This window comes from Centroberyx affinis, unplaced genomic scaffold (assembly GCF_046629955.1).
Source record: "Centroberyx affinis isolate AG114_WGS23_722 - 3 ecotype Tasmania unplaced genomic scaffold, CSIRO-AGI_Caff_v1 ptg002635l_1, whole genome shotgun sequence".
Lineage (NCBI taxonomy): Eukaryota > Metazoa > Chordata > Actinopteri > Beryciformes > Berycidae > Centroberyx > Centroberyx affinis.
In genome coordinates, this window is record NW_027280828.1 from 17,249 (window position 1) to 32,500 (window position 15,252).

The window sequence follows — 15,252 nt, forward strand, 5'->3', positions numbered from 1 at the left end:
AGATCCATATTGCGCAGACAGGCAGTCATCTGGGGCGCACAGGTGGGTGCGCTCTCCAAGGTGCCAAATGGATCTGTCTGCGTAATTCCACCGCTCTACACAAACAATTTAGACAAAACCCGAACTACTAAAAAAATCCGCTGTTCAACTCATCTCAACCCTCGGCATCGCTGTGACCCAATCCATCCGCGGCGTTTCATTTAGAGTAGGGAGGATGGATTTGTATGCGCGGTAGTCTTTTGGAGGAGAGGAGGGGACATGGGCGGGGCCGCGGCTCTTCTCATTTCCCCTCCATGCTTAGCGGGGCGGCAGGGCTGGAGAGACCTCCGGGGAGCACAGTCGCCAGTCCAGCACGGAGACCCGCCTGGCCAAAAAACTGCGCCGCACACTTGCCAGGATTGCCAAATATTCCTGAAAAATATACCTGCTATTTATGGCATGTGGCTTGTAACTTTACTCCTGCTGTACTCTCTCCAAGAAGGTAAGACAAAAAAAACAAACTGTTGGAATATTTCACATCTTGACCATTGAGCGCCAGAGTCTGACTTTATTTCAGTTGAATTAAAAGTGATAATTGAACAAAAAAAATAGCAGCAACCTATAGTTATAAATAATATGCATGCTCTTGTGCTTTGATCTAGTCTATCATCGCATGCCATGTGATGAGGACTTGAAAGGGAATTATTCTTTAAATCAAAATGTGTAAGCCTGCTGCAGAGGAACAGGTAGACATATTTTAAGTGTGAAGGTGTAAAGTGTTTTTCTTTTTTTGCTGGATGTTGTGTGGTTGTATCTAGCGGCCCATGATGCCACAGATGGTGCTGATACCACGGATTGTTTTCGCATTACCAACTCCAGTTATGAATATGTAAAATGGCTGAATAGGGAGAATGAGGTGGAAATACAGAGGGAGAGAGAGAGGGAGAGGGGGAGAGAGAGAGAGAGAAAATGAAAACATCTATTGGCCTGCAATTGATTGAATTGATTACTGTTAGAACTAATTAACTCCAATGGGCGCTCTGCGGTAAAGTTTTCAAGTGGATGCTTATAATTTTGAGGTTTGGATTGCCTTCATTGTGTAGCCTGTGCTAATTGCAGCTGTTTTGTGGGACTGTGTTGAGCACAGGCGCTCCATTCCAGAGGGATGCTCTTATTTTTTGGGAGGTGATTTTGAGGGAATTTATGGGCAGAAGTCTTATTCTGTATGAAGACAATATTGCCATATTCAATTGGGTGACAAATAAAAGGCCTTTTTCCACAACGGCCGTAATAGTTTAATAGGCTAGTCTACACCCACATAGCCCATGATTAGTGCATTCAAATTTTTCCATCTTATTTAATTTATTTGACATCTTTTATTTTTTAGTTTACATTTTCTTTAGTTTAATTTTGTTTCTAAATGTATAAGACGATTTATTTGTTAAAATGGAAATGTTTCATATTTCTTGTTCAATATGCAGCAAATCCCTGACCAAGTTGATCTTCTGCTATTACAGCGTATTATAATAATCCTGAACAAATCTACGTGGAAAATAACAGAAACTCAACACTATCTCTACAAGAGAGCATTTTCTGCCCCTTTGTTTAGCCTGCCTGTTTGGAGCCATGTTTACATATTATGCTTTCATTATTAGCACAGGCCTTGTGGAGGTGCAGATGTATTTATATAAAAGTCTGGCGTTATGGCGAATTGGCTGGAAGTGGAAATATCGCTGTTTTCGATGCAAATAAGCCCTGCATTCAACATAGGCGACTATACAGCAGGTTCATATGCCATTTTAAGTTCTGGCATTTTCAGATATAGGATTGGCCTAATACATTTTTTGACTGGAGAAGAGTGAGAATTAGCCACATATATGTGATGCTATATGTGCTTCTGTGTGTTTGTTGTCTATGTTGTTCTCAACTCTTTCAAAATCATCTCAGTTGTCAGATGTTTGTTGTTGATTTATAGCAATTATGTAACTTGAAAGATGTGATTTCAGAGCAGCCTTCGAGAGGTCCTTTTGAATAAACAATATGCTTAAATTTATGGCACCAAATGAGAAACTCCAGGGGCGTGGGTGCAGATTATAGACGAGCCCGGTCGTGTTCCCCACTAATAGCGCACCTGGACCCCGTGGACGTGTGCGCGCGCGCGCGTGCCTCAACGCGTGTGTTTGTGTATGTGTATGTTCGTGGACGCGCGGAGGAGGGGATGTAACGGGGACACCCCTGATGGGTTTGTTGTTCACAACATTTTTGAATCGTTTCATTTCGGTAACGGTCAGTTTGTGATGTTATATATTTTAACTGAAACTTAATTTATTCATACAAAATTAGGCTACCTTCTTTACGCACATTTTTTTTTTTTATAAAAAAAAATAAATAAAAATAAACTATATTTCCACATGAATTACTCAACAAAATAAATAAGAAGTCAAATTAAGATATAAATTAAGTCAAAGGCACACTCAGATCTGCAGTTTTATCCAGAAGGCAATCAGGGTATAGGGTAATTAACGGTTCTTTCAAAAAAAAAATTGCTAAAAGGTTAATAACAGCTAACCAATTAGAGAGCATTTTGAGTCTTTTTCACAGACTCTTTCCGCGATTTGAAATCTTATAGCCTTTTCGAGGAGGATTTTTTGGAAAATGCATTCATTGAGGATTTAAGGTTGTAGATTTTGTTATTGATGGACTTTATCATTTGAAAACAAAAAATATATATTTTCTGTCTGTCTGTTTGGCCAACATTTTACATGTAATTGAGATATTTACTGAATTGTGGATTAATTAGCCGCCCCATTAAGCAATGCATGCAGAGAATCGAGTTGCTGTCTGTGGTTTGGAGGCTGTATAGGCCTAGCTGCTGTAGGCCTATTTTGCGGCTCAAGTTTAAAATCTGATACATGAAATAAAAAAAGATCTAATGTTCAAACTATGTAATTATTTCATTTTAATAAAACAAAATAGCAATAAGGCAATCCCTCACCCCGGCACGCTCTCCTTTTCTCCACTTCTCACCCCCCACAAATAGAAATATGCTAAATTGCCCCCCCCCCACCCCCCCCACCTCCTTCCCCCCCCACCTCCTTCCCCCCAGTCCGAATCCCCGTGTTGCCTTTGCCAGGCTGCACAATTAGAGCCGCAATCTGAGGCACCACCCAGTGACATAGCCGTATGGTCCAGAGGGGTGTCAATCATTACCCATGCAGGGTGCAGGCTTCCATTTTTGCCCATCGAAGGTGTTCAAACCTGCCATTATTTCATTTCCCATCTGGAAACACAAAAACATCCATCTTAAAGAGGCTTAAAGGGGAAATCCTGGGCTCACACTGTCATTTTGTTTGCAATTTGCTATGGGCCTATAAAAAAGGCTATGTGATGTAATTTTGATTCTAGTAATTTGAAATAAGAGAGTTATCAAAAAAATCAGACAGAACAAAATGTCTGATCTGGTTAGTGTAGTGTGCAGGCAATTGTTTTTTTTTGTTTTTTTGGGGGTTTTTTTTTTTTTTTTTTACAGCCAATGGGTGTGAAACTCAAATGACTTATCAAACAACCTGATTGACATTCCCTAACTCCAAAAAGGGCCACTATATATAATTTGACAACACAAATCTCAACTGGTACACAAATAAAACATCAGTTTCTCCACTCTGAGGTGCTGGTGTAGGAGTGGCGAGTGGGGAAGCGGAGCTCGTTACGCTCCCCTCCTCACCAATAGGAAGCCACGGCTCTGTCACTGCCTGCTCTCCTATTAGTCCTCATATCTATCACAAATCCCAATGACATTGTGAAAAGGAATGAATTATTTCTGAAAAGGAATGCCAACAAACCGGCGCAAACATTAAGCATTTAGTTTTACCAGAAAGAATTTGATGTTAGCCATCCTGAATCATGCAACGCTGATGCAGATGCCCAAATTGAGCCAGTCCTCCTCCAAATTTTATTGGGTGCCGGCGCTGCACATTTCAGGATGGACGGTGCGTTCAGCAAATGTCAAATCTCTGAAGCAAGTAGTTGTTTTTGTTGGATCTCTCTCTCTCTCTCTCTCTCTCCCCCTCTCTCTCTCCCTCTCTCTCTCCCTCCCTCCCTTCCTGTAGCAGTAAAACTCCCCTCCCTCTCTCTCCCTCATCACTAGGCAGAATTAAAGGTTGGGGGAGGGGCAGTTTATGCAGACTGTGCTGGGACTTGTGATCCACAGATTTGATATTCACATTAAGAGAGAAACTGGCTGCTTTGATGTGAGGGGGAGCAGGTCCCAGGGGACTGCTGAAGTAGCACACTTTTTTTACTGACACAGCACGGGCCAGGGGGGTGGGTGGGGCGGTTGGGGGGGGGGTAGCAGATTGGGGTGGAGGGGTGGCAGGGTGTTCAGAAAGAAGAGGGGGGCAGGGTGGGGGGGCACACCCCTGCCTTGATTAGATGTAACCCCGACAACCTTCCCCCCACCCCTCCACCCACCAACCACCTACTTATGCCGGACCCCTAAGGATTATCCATAAGCTTACACCTATCTCCCTCTCTCCGCATCCTGTTCTCCCTGTGCATCCGACCAACATTCAATTCACACCCGTTAGTGTATCTCCTCCTACTTTCCCCCCCTCTTCTGTCTTATGTTTCCTCGCACACACACACACACACACACACACACATAGCAACGCATTACACACACGCCACGCCGCACAGAGCAAACGTTGATTTCGATCCTCCTTGCCCTAGACACAAACGCACCGGCGCTCACAACTTTGAAAGTCTCCCCATCAGTCACAAAACACAACTGGCAAGGTGAGAGATGGAGAGATGGAGAGATGGCAGAGGAGCATATAGGGAGGTGGGGGGGGGGGGGGAGAGAGAGAGCAGGAGGAAGTGAAGTGCAAAACACAGGAGTTACAGTCTGGCTGAAAATGACACTACATCTGTTTCCATAAGGGCTGGCGCTCCATGATGTGTGACAGAGAGGGAAAGAGAGGTAGCAGGGCGTCCTGATGCTTCAGCCGGCTGACGTGCCTGTGGTGTCATGGTATTGAATCCTACTTTTGACCTTTGTCTCATGCAATCTCTCCTATCACTCTGTGGTGTAAATCAAATAAAGATGAAATGCCGTGAAAATAATTTGACAAAAGAAATAGACGGGGAGATGGAGATGGTGGCAGGGGCGCAGAAAAGGAGAGAGCAGTGATGTGTGTGCACATGAGCAAAAGGTTGAAGCGGGAATGAGGGAGAGGCTGCGGGAAGGGGAAGAGGGGGAACGTGTGGAGGTATTATGCGTTTGGTCGGGTGCAGGGAGCACTGGGTGTGAGAATGTGTGTATGAAACGGTGGGGGTTCTGGCGTTTGTTTACTTGCTCATCACAATAGTTGCGAGCGTGTGTGCGTGTGCGTACACACTCTTGTGCGCGCTCGCATACTGGAGAGGCATAGATCAGCTGCATTATGCATGATGAAGCCTTGCATAGGTTATGACTTCTGCCTCTCTGACATACATATTCATGCATGGCTCTCCGGCAGGATGTATAAAATAGTGGCTGTGACTCTGACAGCCTGAGCTCAGCTCCACCAACACCGGCACTTGGCTCCAGCGCTCGGTAGCGAAAACACTTTTCAGTGATGGGCGGTTGCGGTTGCGTTTTCCTGTAGTTCTGTTTCTGAACCCAGTTGATTGAAGCCTCCTGGGTGCAGGTGAGCCAGTGGCTTGGTTCCATGGCAGCAGCACGGGAAACCCCACAGCTTTGGTCAATACTGCTATGACGGGTCTCTCCATCCTCATGTACACACATCATGGTGAGATGTGGTGTTGCTCAAAAGAACATGTCACTCAGAGTGACGGGATATTCTTAAATGAGTTATCTCAAATTGGTGACGCCCATTACCCATTAATGTGTCAGGGTGGGTCTGCAGGTTTCATTATATTGCTGTGGTTAATTAAGGGAGAGTGGATTTGTGGAGGAATGCTCTGGTCCCTGGTGGAGGTTTTCATTACATCAAATGTTGCCACTTTAGACCCAGTTCACACTGAAGTGACCCTTTGCTTGTGTTCAAATCCAACATCATTGTTGCTAATGTGGACAAACCGTGATGGCACACATGTGGAATTGATAACAATATGGTATTAGCTGCCATAAAATGGGTTGAAATATCACCCATACAAATGACCAAACATCTCTGTGATTTGTTGAATTCCCAAAGGTGAAACAATCCCATCCCATAGCTAGGTTCACTGCAGCAGCTGCTTTTTAACTTTAAGCTTGGGAGCTTGCTGGTTCGACAGGCTGCTAACTAAAATTTCAATATGGGAAGAACCACGGGTTTTCCAGCAGCGATCTCATGATCCTGTTCAAAGTTTTAAAAGGTCCAAAGTTGATCCTAACTATGAGTTATTTTGGCTAATATTGATTGCCTTATTTGCTCCATTACCTAACCTAACCATATCCTTTCCTTGCTTAACCATAACCTATAACCTAATGTTTCTCTGTCCTAATGTACTTCTGGTCATAATGTGATGCGTTAATGATGCAATGCCTGACCACACCGGACCAAACAGCAATTTTTCATCCTATCACTGACTGGCTTCATTTCTCTGAATTGGACATCATTGGCAAGTTGTTTGTTCACACCCGATTCTTATGGTGATATGCACACACACTCAAATGAACACCATGCCCCTTTTTTTTTGAGCAGGCAGTCTATTTGTTCCATTTTCACAAATGTCCCTGCATGCCATTTAACCGTATTTGCTCACTTCAGCAAATATGAGTTTGTTTTTTCCAAGATGCAAATATTTGAGTCAATGCGGTAGAATTTGGGGTTTGCTCAAGATTTGGATAGTTAAAGTTTCTAAATTTGGATTATTCAGTGTGTCATTCTGGCGAGGTTAAATTGTTGTATTGTTTTTTTTCAGTCACAGCTTTCAAGTGCCAGTGCCACCATGGCAACCCATTCTGTCTCCTCCCAGTGTGACTGAGTGCTAAGAGCTGCTTTTGGAGTGCGTATGTGCATGTGTTTATGCTTGTGTGTGTGTGTGTGTGTGTGTGTGCGTGCGTTTGTATGCATTGTGTGAGTGCATGTGTGCATGTGTGGAGCGCCTGGTTTTGACAGGCTCTGAGTGGTGGGAGTTTGCTCTGATCCCCTTTCTATTCCACTTCCCTCTCCATCAGTCCCAGCGCTCCCAGCCCCCCAGTGCCCAGGCCCCCAGGCCATATAATCTACTGTATGAGAGGTTCTCCTGCCGCCCAGCCCCCCCTAAGCTCTCAGGGTGACCCCAGTCTGCCTTTAGCCCCTTCACTCCTCCACTTTAGTCCTGTCCCCCCATTGGGAGATTATAGATATTGCAATCTTTAATATGGGCTTTATGCTCAGGGGCCATTATCAGTAATCTGCAGAGGGGAGGGAGTCTGACCTGGTTTCTGCAGCCCACCACAGGACCGCCAGACACATTTCATATACCATCTGTAGCATGCTGCCCAGCTTTATCAATCTCTAGTCTCAGCTATGGAGAGTAACACTACTTTGAAAGGAAGCTGGAATTATTGACTAACCCCTTGGATGGAAAAGAAAGCTGCATCTTTCTTCGATCCGGTGCAGCTTAGTGTCAATGCAGTGACACTGTTGATGCTGCTGATTAGGTCTGCCGGGCTTTATTTGTTAATGTTTTTCTGTCAACATCACCCATAGCTTAAAGTCACAGTGCATTAAAGACATGGCATAAACAGCCTAACCAACACATATGTGCACAATGAGTCCATCAATGACATTTAAATGTTTGGATTGGCTCACAAAGACATATTGTTGACTAGTGTATTGTCTAAAGGCTACAGCAAGATTCAACTGAATTGCTCTGGTTGGGTTTCAGAAGTGCTTCAGCGGGGCGCTTTGGTCTCGGGTTTCTATGTCTGACGGGTTTTTGTAACTTTCTGAAATAATATTCCAAACTTAGTACTCACTGTTCACAGTGTTTGGTGGTTCATTGTGAGGTTTGGATTTGAAGCGGTTTACAAATCCTTATTCATGATTGTCACAACTACTTCAAGTATTGTGCTAAAAACAACTGTGAACAGCCAATGCTGGCCCATATAATGTGAACAATGAAAATAATTCTACTAGCCCTGTCTCCTCAACACAATGATAATACTGCTCTAAAATTATTTAACAAAGCTTTTTGAACACAGCTGTCATTTAACTGATATGATAGTAAGCTCATAACGACAACTTGCTGAAACCTGACAAGAGCTAGTTAATAATGACAAATAATTAAATAATAAAAACTATTCTAACATCTAATGGCAGATGTTGAAGACTGGTTGCATGTCTGTGTCAGAGAGCATGCTAATGTTGGCCACAACGCAGAGCGCACACAGTGTGTAGGCAGGGAGCAGCTGTGATAGGAGTACATATGTGCCCACTACTATTGATAGTGAGAAGATGAATGTTAATTAACTCTGGTGTTTACACATTACATATCTCATGGTTTATGAAATTAAAGGTAGACTGTCAAAGATTGTTATAGAAAAAATCTATAATATTTTTGTACTGTTGTTTCACAGGTTGAAGGGTGAATCCTTAAACAAAAGAGCTTACTTGTAGTTTGCCACCATGTTGGTGAACCAAGGAAAAGAAAACCTCTTGACTCTGACTTCTGTCTTGTTTATTATCCAACTTGTCCCTATTTGATCGGCAGAAACATGCCCTACCTCCAATTTTAGTGAGTTTGGAAATGTATGCAGTGTATGGGGAACTTTGGTGGGGACACAGAACACCTGGACCAGTAGAGCAGAGTGTTTACCTGAAGTGACACAGATGTTGTAGATGGGCAATTCTACTAAATGGTTTGAATTGCAGTCATCCTCAATGGTAATACTTCAGTAGAGACTTGATGGATTCAGTAGTGACAAATCTTATCTACTCCAATATGGTTATGAATGTGATGAGATTATGTCCGGTCAACATATAGATAATGCTGATATCAAACAAATGAAGAAGAGAATAGCGGAATATAAAAAAGGTTGTGGATAACAAACCTTTTAAAATATATATATATAAAATGTATTCCATCATAAGACATGTTATCAGTGTACGAAAAAGTAAAGTGACTCTCGCATCTCGCAACTGTGCTGTTATGACTGCTGAAGCACCTGCTGTTTTGAGTTATCAAAATTCTATGATAAAAATAGCACATATAATTTCATCAATTAGTAACTATGAAAAAAAATACTGTGCAAAAAATAGATACATTTTTTTTAAAATATATTCTTTAAAGGGAAAACTTAATAGTTGAAAGTATTCCATCTTTATTTCACATTTACCACCACATGTAGGAAGAGGCACATTTTTGGAAGAGTAAGGGAATCCTAGAAAATTCAGAATTATATAATATGAAATTTAACTGTACTTTTAATATGTGTGCCTTAGATATGGTGTAACATAATATGTATGGTCAAAATTTGGGGAAAATAGAACACAATTTATTTCCAAGTCCTAAATTGAACCATTTTGGTAGAATCACCCAGATATGATTGAACTATGCAACTTTGGCATGACTATGACTATGACTACATTTACAGTACAGAGTGATATTTTTACCCATATTGGATCAAAATCCTCATTCTTACATCACCCATTGGTGTCTTCCATGAGAACTTAGAGACTTTCTGTGCTGTGAACTGTAACAGCATGAACATGTGGCGCTGTGGACTGGTGTGTATCAGGCTACATATTTTAGAAAGAGTGGGTATGGTTGGCATACGCACATCTGTCCATCAGTTCCACCCACCTTCTTTCTCTTGTAATCTTTCATTTCTTGACCCTGAATTTGGAGACTCAACCCCTTACCCCCCACCCCCACCCACCCCTCGTTTCCCATCTCACTCTCCTTTCTCCCTCTCTGCTAGAGCTGTATGTTTCTAATCTTAGTACCTAGGAAGAAGAACATTCCTAGTGTGTGTATGTATGAGCGTGTTTGTGCATGCATGCGTGCGTGTGAGTGTGTGTGTTAAATATGTAAGGAGATTAAACAGACTTAAATCTCTGCGTCTGGCATACAAATTCCAATCACATAACCTATCAGTGTGTTTTCTCTCTCTCTCTCTCCCTTTCCCTCTCTCTGTCACTCTCTATCTCTCCCTCTCTCTCTCTCTCTCTCTCTCTTTGTGTACGTGTACAGCCGTGCACATGTGCAGCCGCTGCCCAGAGGTAGCAGGCTCCTCCCCCCCACATCCACCTAAACCACCAAAGGCTTTAGCCCAAATCCCTGGCTTTCTGCGTCACATGACTGATGTTTGCAGCTGGACATTTGACATACATTTGTTATGATTATTTTGCTACAGATTTGAAGGACATTCCCGCTCTGCCTGTCGTCCGTCCATCAAAGTGATGGATTCTGTGGCAGTGGCGTCCTGTTAGCTAATGTTCACACTTCCTCATGTTGTACCAATGTCTTGTATGTTGACACAGTGTTTGCAGCACATTAAACCTGCTACTTACCTGCTGTTACCTGCTACTGCCCAGTAAGTGATGTTGTGTTGTCTGTTTGCCCTGGCAGTACACAGTGAGGATGTGGGCTCTACCAGGCTGTACTTTGTGAATGCCTCCCTGCAGAGGGTGACCTACTCCAGCTCGGTGGGGGTGTCCCTGCCCTGCCCTGCAGGGGGCACCCCCAGTGCCATCCTGCGCTGGTACCTGGCCACCGGCGACGACATCTACGACGTGCCCCACATCCGCCATGTGCACGCCAACGGCACCCTGCAACTGTACCCCTTCTCGCCCTCCGCCTACAACAGCTACATCCATGACAACGACTACTTCTGCACCGCCGAAAACCAGGCTGGCAAGATCCGCAGCCCCAACATCCGTATCAAAGCTGGTGAGTTGCTGAAGACGGACACGAAATGACAGAAGGGAAGGGAGTGGGTGAGTGTCTGAGGGTAAAGAAAAAGAGGAGGACAGAGGGGTCTGGAAGATGGAGATAGAGAAGGGGGAATACAGAGTAAAAGTTTGTGAAAGCATTAAGTAGAGCAGATGTGATTGGCAGCTGCAAAAAGCCTAGCCGGCCCGGCCCACAACCCACACAGAGAATCACCTGCCCCAAAATAGCCTGTCTCGACCTGAACACAGATTGACCTAGAACACAGTCTGCAGAGAGAACATCTGTACGCCATCCACTACGCCAGGCCACGGCCTTCTCCCACACCTATCTGACTGAGCTGCTGATAACCCACTGTGCTTTACACAGACACAACCCCCTCATCGCCGTCTATAGCATGGCAGCACTAAATTACTCTCTACTGGCCCCAGTTCCACCATCTAATGCAGGGGTGTCAAACCATGTGACATGGAGGACTGAGATTCTGCAGGTTTTCCTTCCAACCAAACATTAGAGCAGCTGATTTCACTGATTTCACTGATCTAGTGGGATGAACTCTAAAACATGATCCCTATTCAGTGTTGAGTGGTAGCTCTAAATGTGGCTCTTAGATGATATAATCAGATTATAAAAAATAAAATAAAGTAACCTCAATAAGACTTGAGAAGGAAAACACTCTGAAAAGGGTATCTCACAATAAAAGGCACAGGCAACTCGCCGTCCACTCAAATTCATTATTTTAATTTTTAATTTTGTTTTTTAAACACCTTTTTAAAGTTTGCAAATGTGTGAAAAGTAATTAATCACCTATTTTAGAGGAGTAATGGTCTTAAGCTTCTGCGACCTTATCACCATTTCGTACAGATACCTACACTAAACAAAACAGTGCAACTTGTCTTTATGAATGTATGAAGCCATTCTTTGATGGTTAGTTACAATCGTTCAGTGATCAGTATTCAGTGCATTACATTACAAAACGTCATTTTTCAAACTCTAATTATTGAGTATATACTGTACATACAAAAATCTGAACCAGAAACAATCTATATAATTATAGTAGTAATGAATTTCAGGTTTCAGTAATCAAGATCACTCTTCATAGACAAGTAGACAGTAAACAGCCCAGATAATATTTTTGGAATAATCTGACCAAAGCTGCCTCTGCTGCCATCTTCTTCTCTCTTCTGTCCTCTATCATTTCCTTCTCCTCCCTGCTCCCTCGTTCTTCACACTGTCCTCTTGTGCCAGACTAAATATAGCCACAGCACACTTCTTTAATTATCTCTCATTAACAAACCTAATTGGTGCATTCCATTGATTAGACTGTGTGAGGCTGCTTTAATAAGCCAGGCCTCAGCTGAAGTAAAATAGTACATCTGGGGTTTGGTACCTCCGGCTCAAGGTGGAACGTCGAGATACAATAGATACACGAATAGGGAATTCATGTAAATTTTATCCGGTGAACATTTACACCAAATATTTTCAGGCGCAAAGCGACGTCTAGATGACAGTTTCACCATCGCCTCTCTTATCCCCCCCACCATCCACCCCACCCCCTGCCCATCATTCACATCAGGCCAGGCCGTCCCTCCCCCCCTTCCCTCCTGCTGTCAACATCTGTTTTCATATTCTGCCTCCCAACACCGACCTGAACTAATACTCATATTCATTCTAATACTAATACTAGCGCCAAGTTGAGGATTTGAGCCAGGACCCTGAGCTGCATGCCAGCCGGTTGCTGCCTTCATTCCCACATGACCCAAAAGCCCTCAGGAGACAAGGGATTAGCATGAACCAAACATCCTGCAGCCAGCGGCCTCTGTTGGGCCGCAGGTTCGGGTTAGGCAGTTGTTCAGAGGGTGTGGATGGATAGTTTTGGGTCTCTGTGTTGTGGCTGTGGTGTTATTCTTGCTTTGAGGTTGCACATTGTGGAATTTCTTGACAGTGTTGACAGGAATCTCATCATTTTAATTGCTTTAATGCTACAATGATAACCGCTATGGTCCAAATATTTAAGCAAAATCAATATCACCATTTGCTGACTCAATATTCCTTCAAAATAGAACAACTTGAGTGAATGAATGAGTTAAACACATTTGAAAACTGTACATTTCAGTGTTGGATATGTAGTATGTGTTTTTTTCCCTGCAGCAGGAAGGTATGCATGCTGTCATCATGTCTGTTACCAGGGAAGGGATTCCAAACCAGTTTCTTAGCAACCTTCAGAAACGTCCTAGCTTTCATGTGATTTTACTAATGAGTCCCAGCTCATTCAGGAGAGTGTCAAATATTGCATGAACCTGCATAAACTGGGAAGCACCAATACCCCCATAGTTTTCTTTGAATGTGCTATCCACTCTGGCTGTTGCTTCCCTACCAAGTTGTGTACAAAACAATAGATTGGTGTGTGATGTTGATGCCATGCCGAAGCTAGAAAATAATTTCCATGATTATCCTGCTTAATAGCAGCTTGCGCCATTTATGGTAAGAGCAGATGCAGGATTAGAAGAGTTCAAACAATATACAAGTGTAGGCCAGTAATTTTCAATGAATAAATGTAGAGTGCTGCCGTAATTGATGAAAGAGTATTTTGCTCTAGTGTTAATGTGTTGTTTCTGATGATGTGAACAAAAGTAGATTATTGTTTTCTCAGTCATTGTATTGTTCCATTCACTAACCGGACTTTACACTTGAACTCCACACTACTATTAAAAAACTCACATTGTGGTTAATAAGCTCATCATTATGTTGATGTAGTTCCAACAAATCTTCAGTTCATTGGATTACAAATATTTTAAGAAAGTTACAGGGAAAATCAAGCCCTAATCAATTTAAGATGAATATTCCCAGTCATTTTGTACGTTGAACCAAAGCAGTGATTTTTGAAATTCGGGATAAAACGTGTATAAAAAGTCTCTAATTTTTCAAAATGTTAAAAGTGAGGGAACTTTGCACAGCTATATTATCATAATATTTATTTTATTTATTTTGAGGTATATTATGTATCCGTAAAACCTCATGTCCTGAGACAAGTGATTACAAGTTCCTATAGAAAATGTAATTGTAATTTTGTATATTAGGTGAAATTGAAGCATTAACATCACATCAAAAAATGAATGCAGTGAATTTTAAAATATAGTATAGGCGGATAGCAAACTGGACCTTCGGATGTCAAAAGCATGAATGAAACCAATGTATCACCCCTACTTGGCGCACATAAAACATAAAAATTGAATATTTTGGAAAGCTTTCTTTGCCAATCCAATTCACAAATAAAACTTGTTTACCAATTCGGTTGAGTCACCCATCAACTTTTTCATTTTTGAGTTAGTCATAACTAGGGTTTGACTCATATGGGTTTTTGAAGGCCAGCACCAGTACTTTCAGACTTTCAGACTTTAAATATGACATTTTTCATGCCAAGAAATTCCAAATGTTTCTCTCAGAATTGCCTCTGAAACGGCATTTAAACCATCATGGAACACTAAACCACCCCACCTATTCAGTGCTAATGCCATTTACAAAACAGAGAATTGAACAACTAAATCATATTGGTGGTGGACGACACTGTATCGGATATTGAATAAAAAGCCACTATCGGCCCAATATATCAGCAAACTGTTGTATCGGTGTCACCGTGGCGAGAAGAGAGAGCTGTCCAACAGTGTGTGTGTGTGTGTGTGTGTGTGTGTGTGTAGTTTTCAGGGAGCCCTACACCGTGCGGGTGGCAGACCAGCGCTCGATGCGGGGCAACGTAGCTGTGTTCAAGTGCCTCATCCCCACTGCCGTGCAGGAGTACGTCAGCGTCGTGTCCTGGGAGAGAGACACCGTTTCCATCGTCCCAGGTAGGACGCCCCGTGATTTATGTGTGTGTGTGTGTGTGTGTGTGTGTGTGTGTGTGTGTGTGTCTGTGTGTTGTGGAGGCATGATGATGCGCCGCTGTGCTCTCTGTTTGACCGAACTCTTAACTCCTGTCTTCTGTCTGCTCACTGTTCTGGATCACTGACCCAGTCCTCCTCCTCCTCCTCCTTCCTCCTCCTCCTTCCTTACTCTTATCTCCTTCCTCCCTCCTCCTTTCTCTGACTTTTCCCTCTCTACCTCTCTCTGATCAGTGCTCTTCCATCTCAGCGCGTCAGTTTTTTTCCTCTGATACTCAGCATCCCCATCTTTCTCTCAAATCCAGTCTTCCTTGCGATTGGCGCTTCCCTCCCCGCTGGATTGGTTGTCTTCATTTTTAGCGCGCAGCGGGTCTGTTGGACACGTTAAATAGACTCTCTTCCAAGGCGCACGCCTCTTCTACTGTTCTCCTCATCAGATCTATTTCTGTCCTCTCCCTCCTTGTCTTGCCACCATGTCCTTGAAGAATAGTGCCACAATTAGAGACACTGGATGTCAATAGGACTGTGGCCC

General features: G+C 43.0%; 1 protein-coding gene across 1 annotated transcript in view; it reads left to right on the forward strand.

Moving 5' to 3' along the window:
• The first annotated feature begins 293 nt into the window (after positions 1 to 293).
• The window catches only part of LOC139657144 (cell adhesion molecule DSCAML1-like), a 57,379-nt gene continuing 42,420 nt past the window's right edge, over positions 294 to 15,252 (forward strand). The window contains 4 exon segments of the mRNA XM_071534888.1: positions 294 to 371; positions 373 to 481; positions 10,522 to 10,842; positions 14,541 to 14,687. Of these exon segments, the coding sequence (XP_071390989.1) occupies positions 294 to 371; positions 373 to 481; positions 10,522 to 10,842; positions 14,541 to 14,687 (655 nt within the window).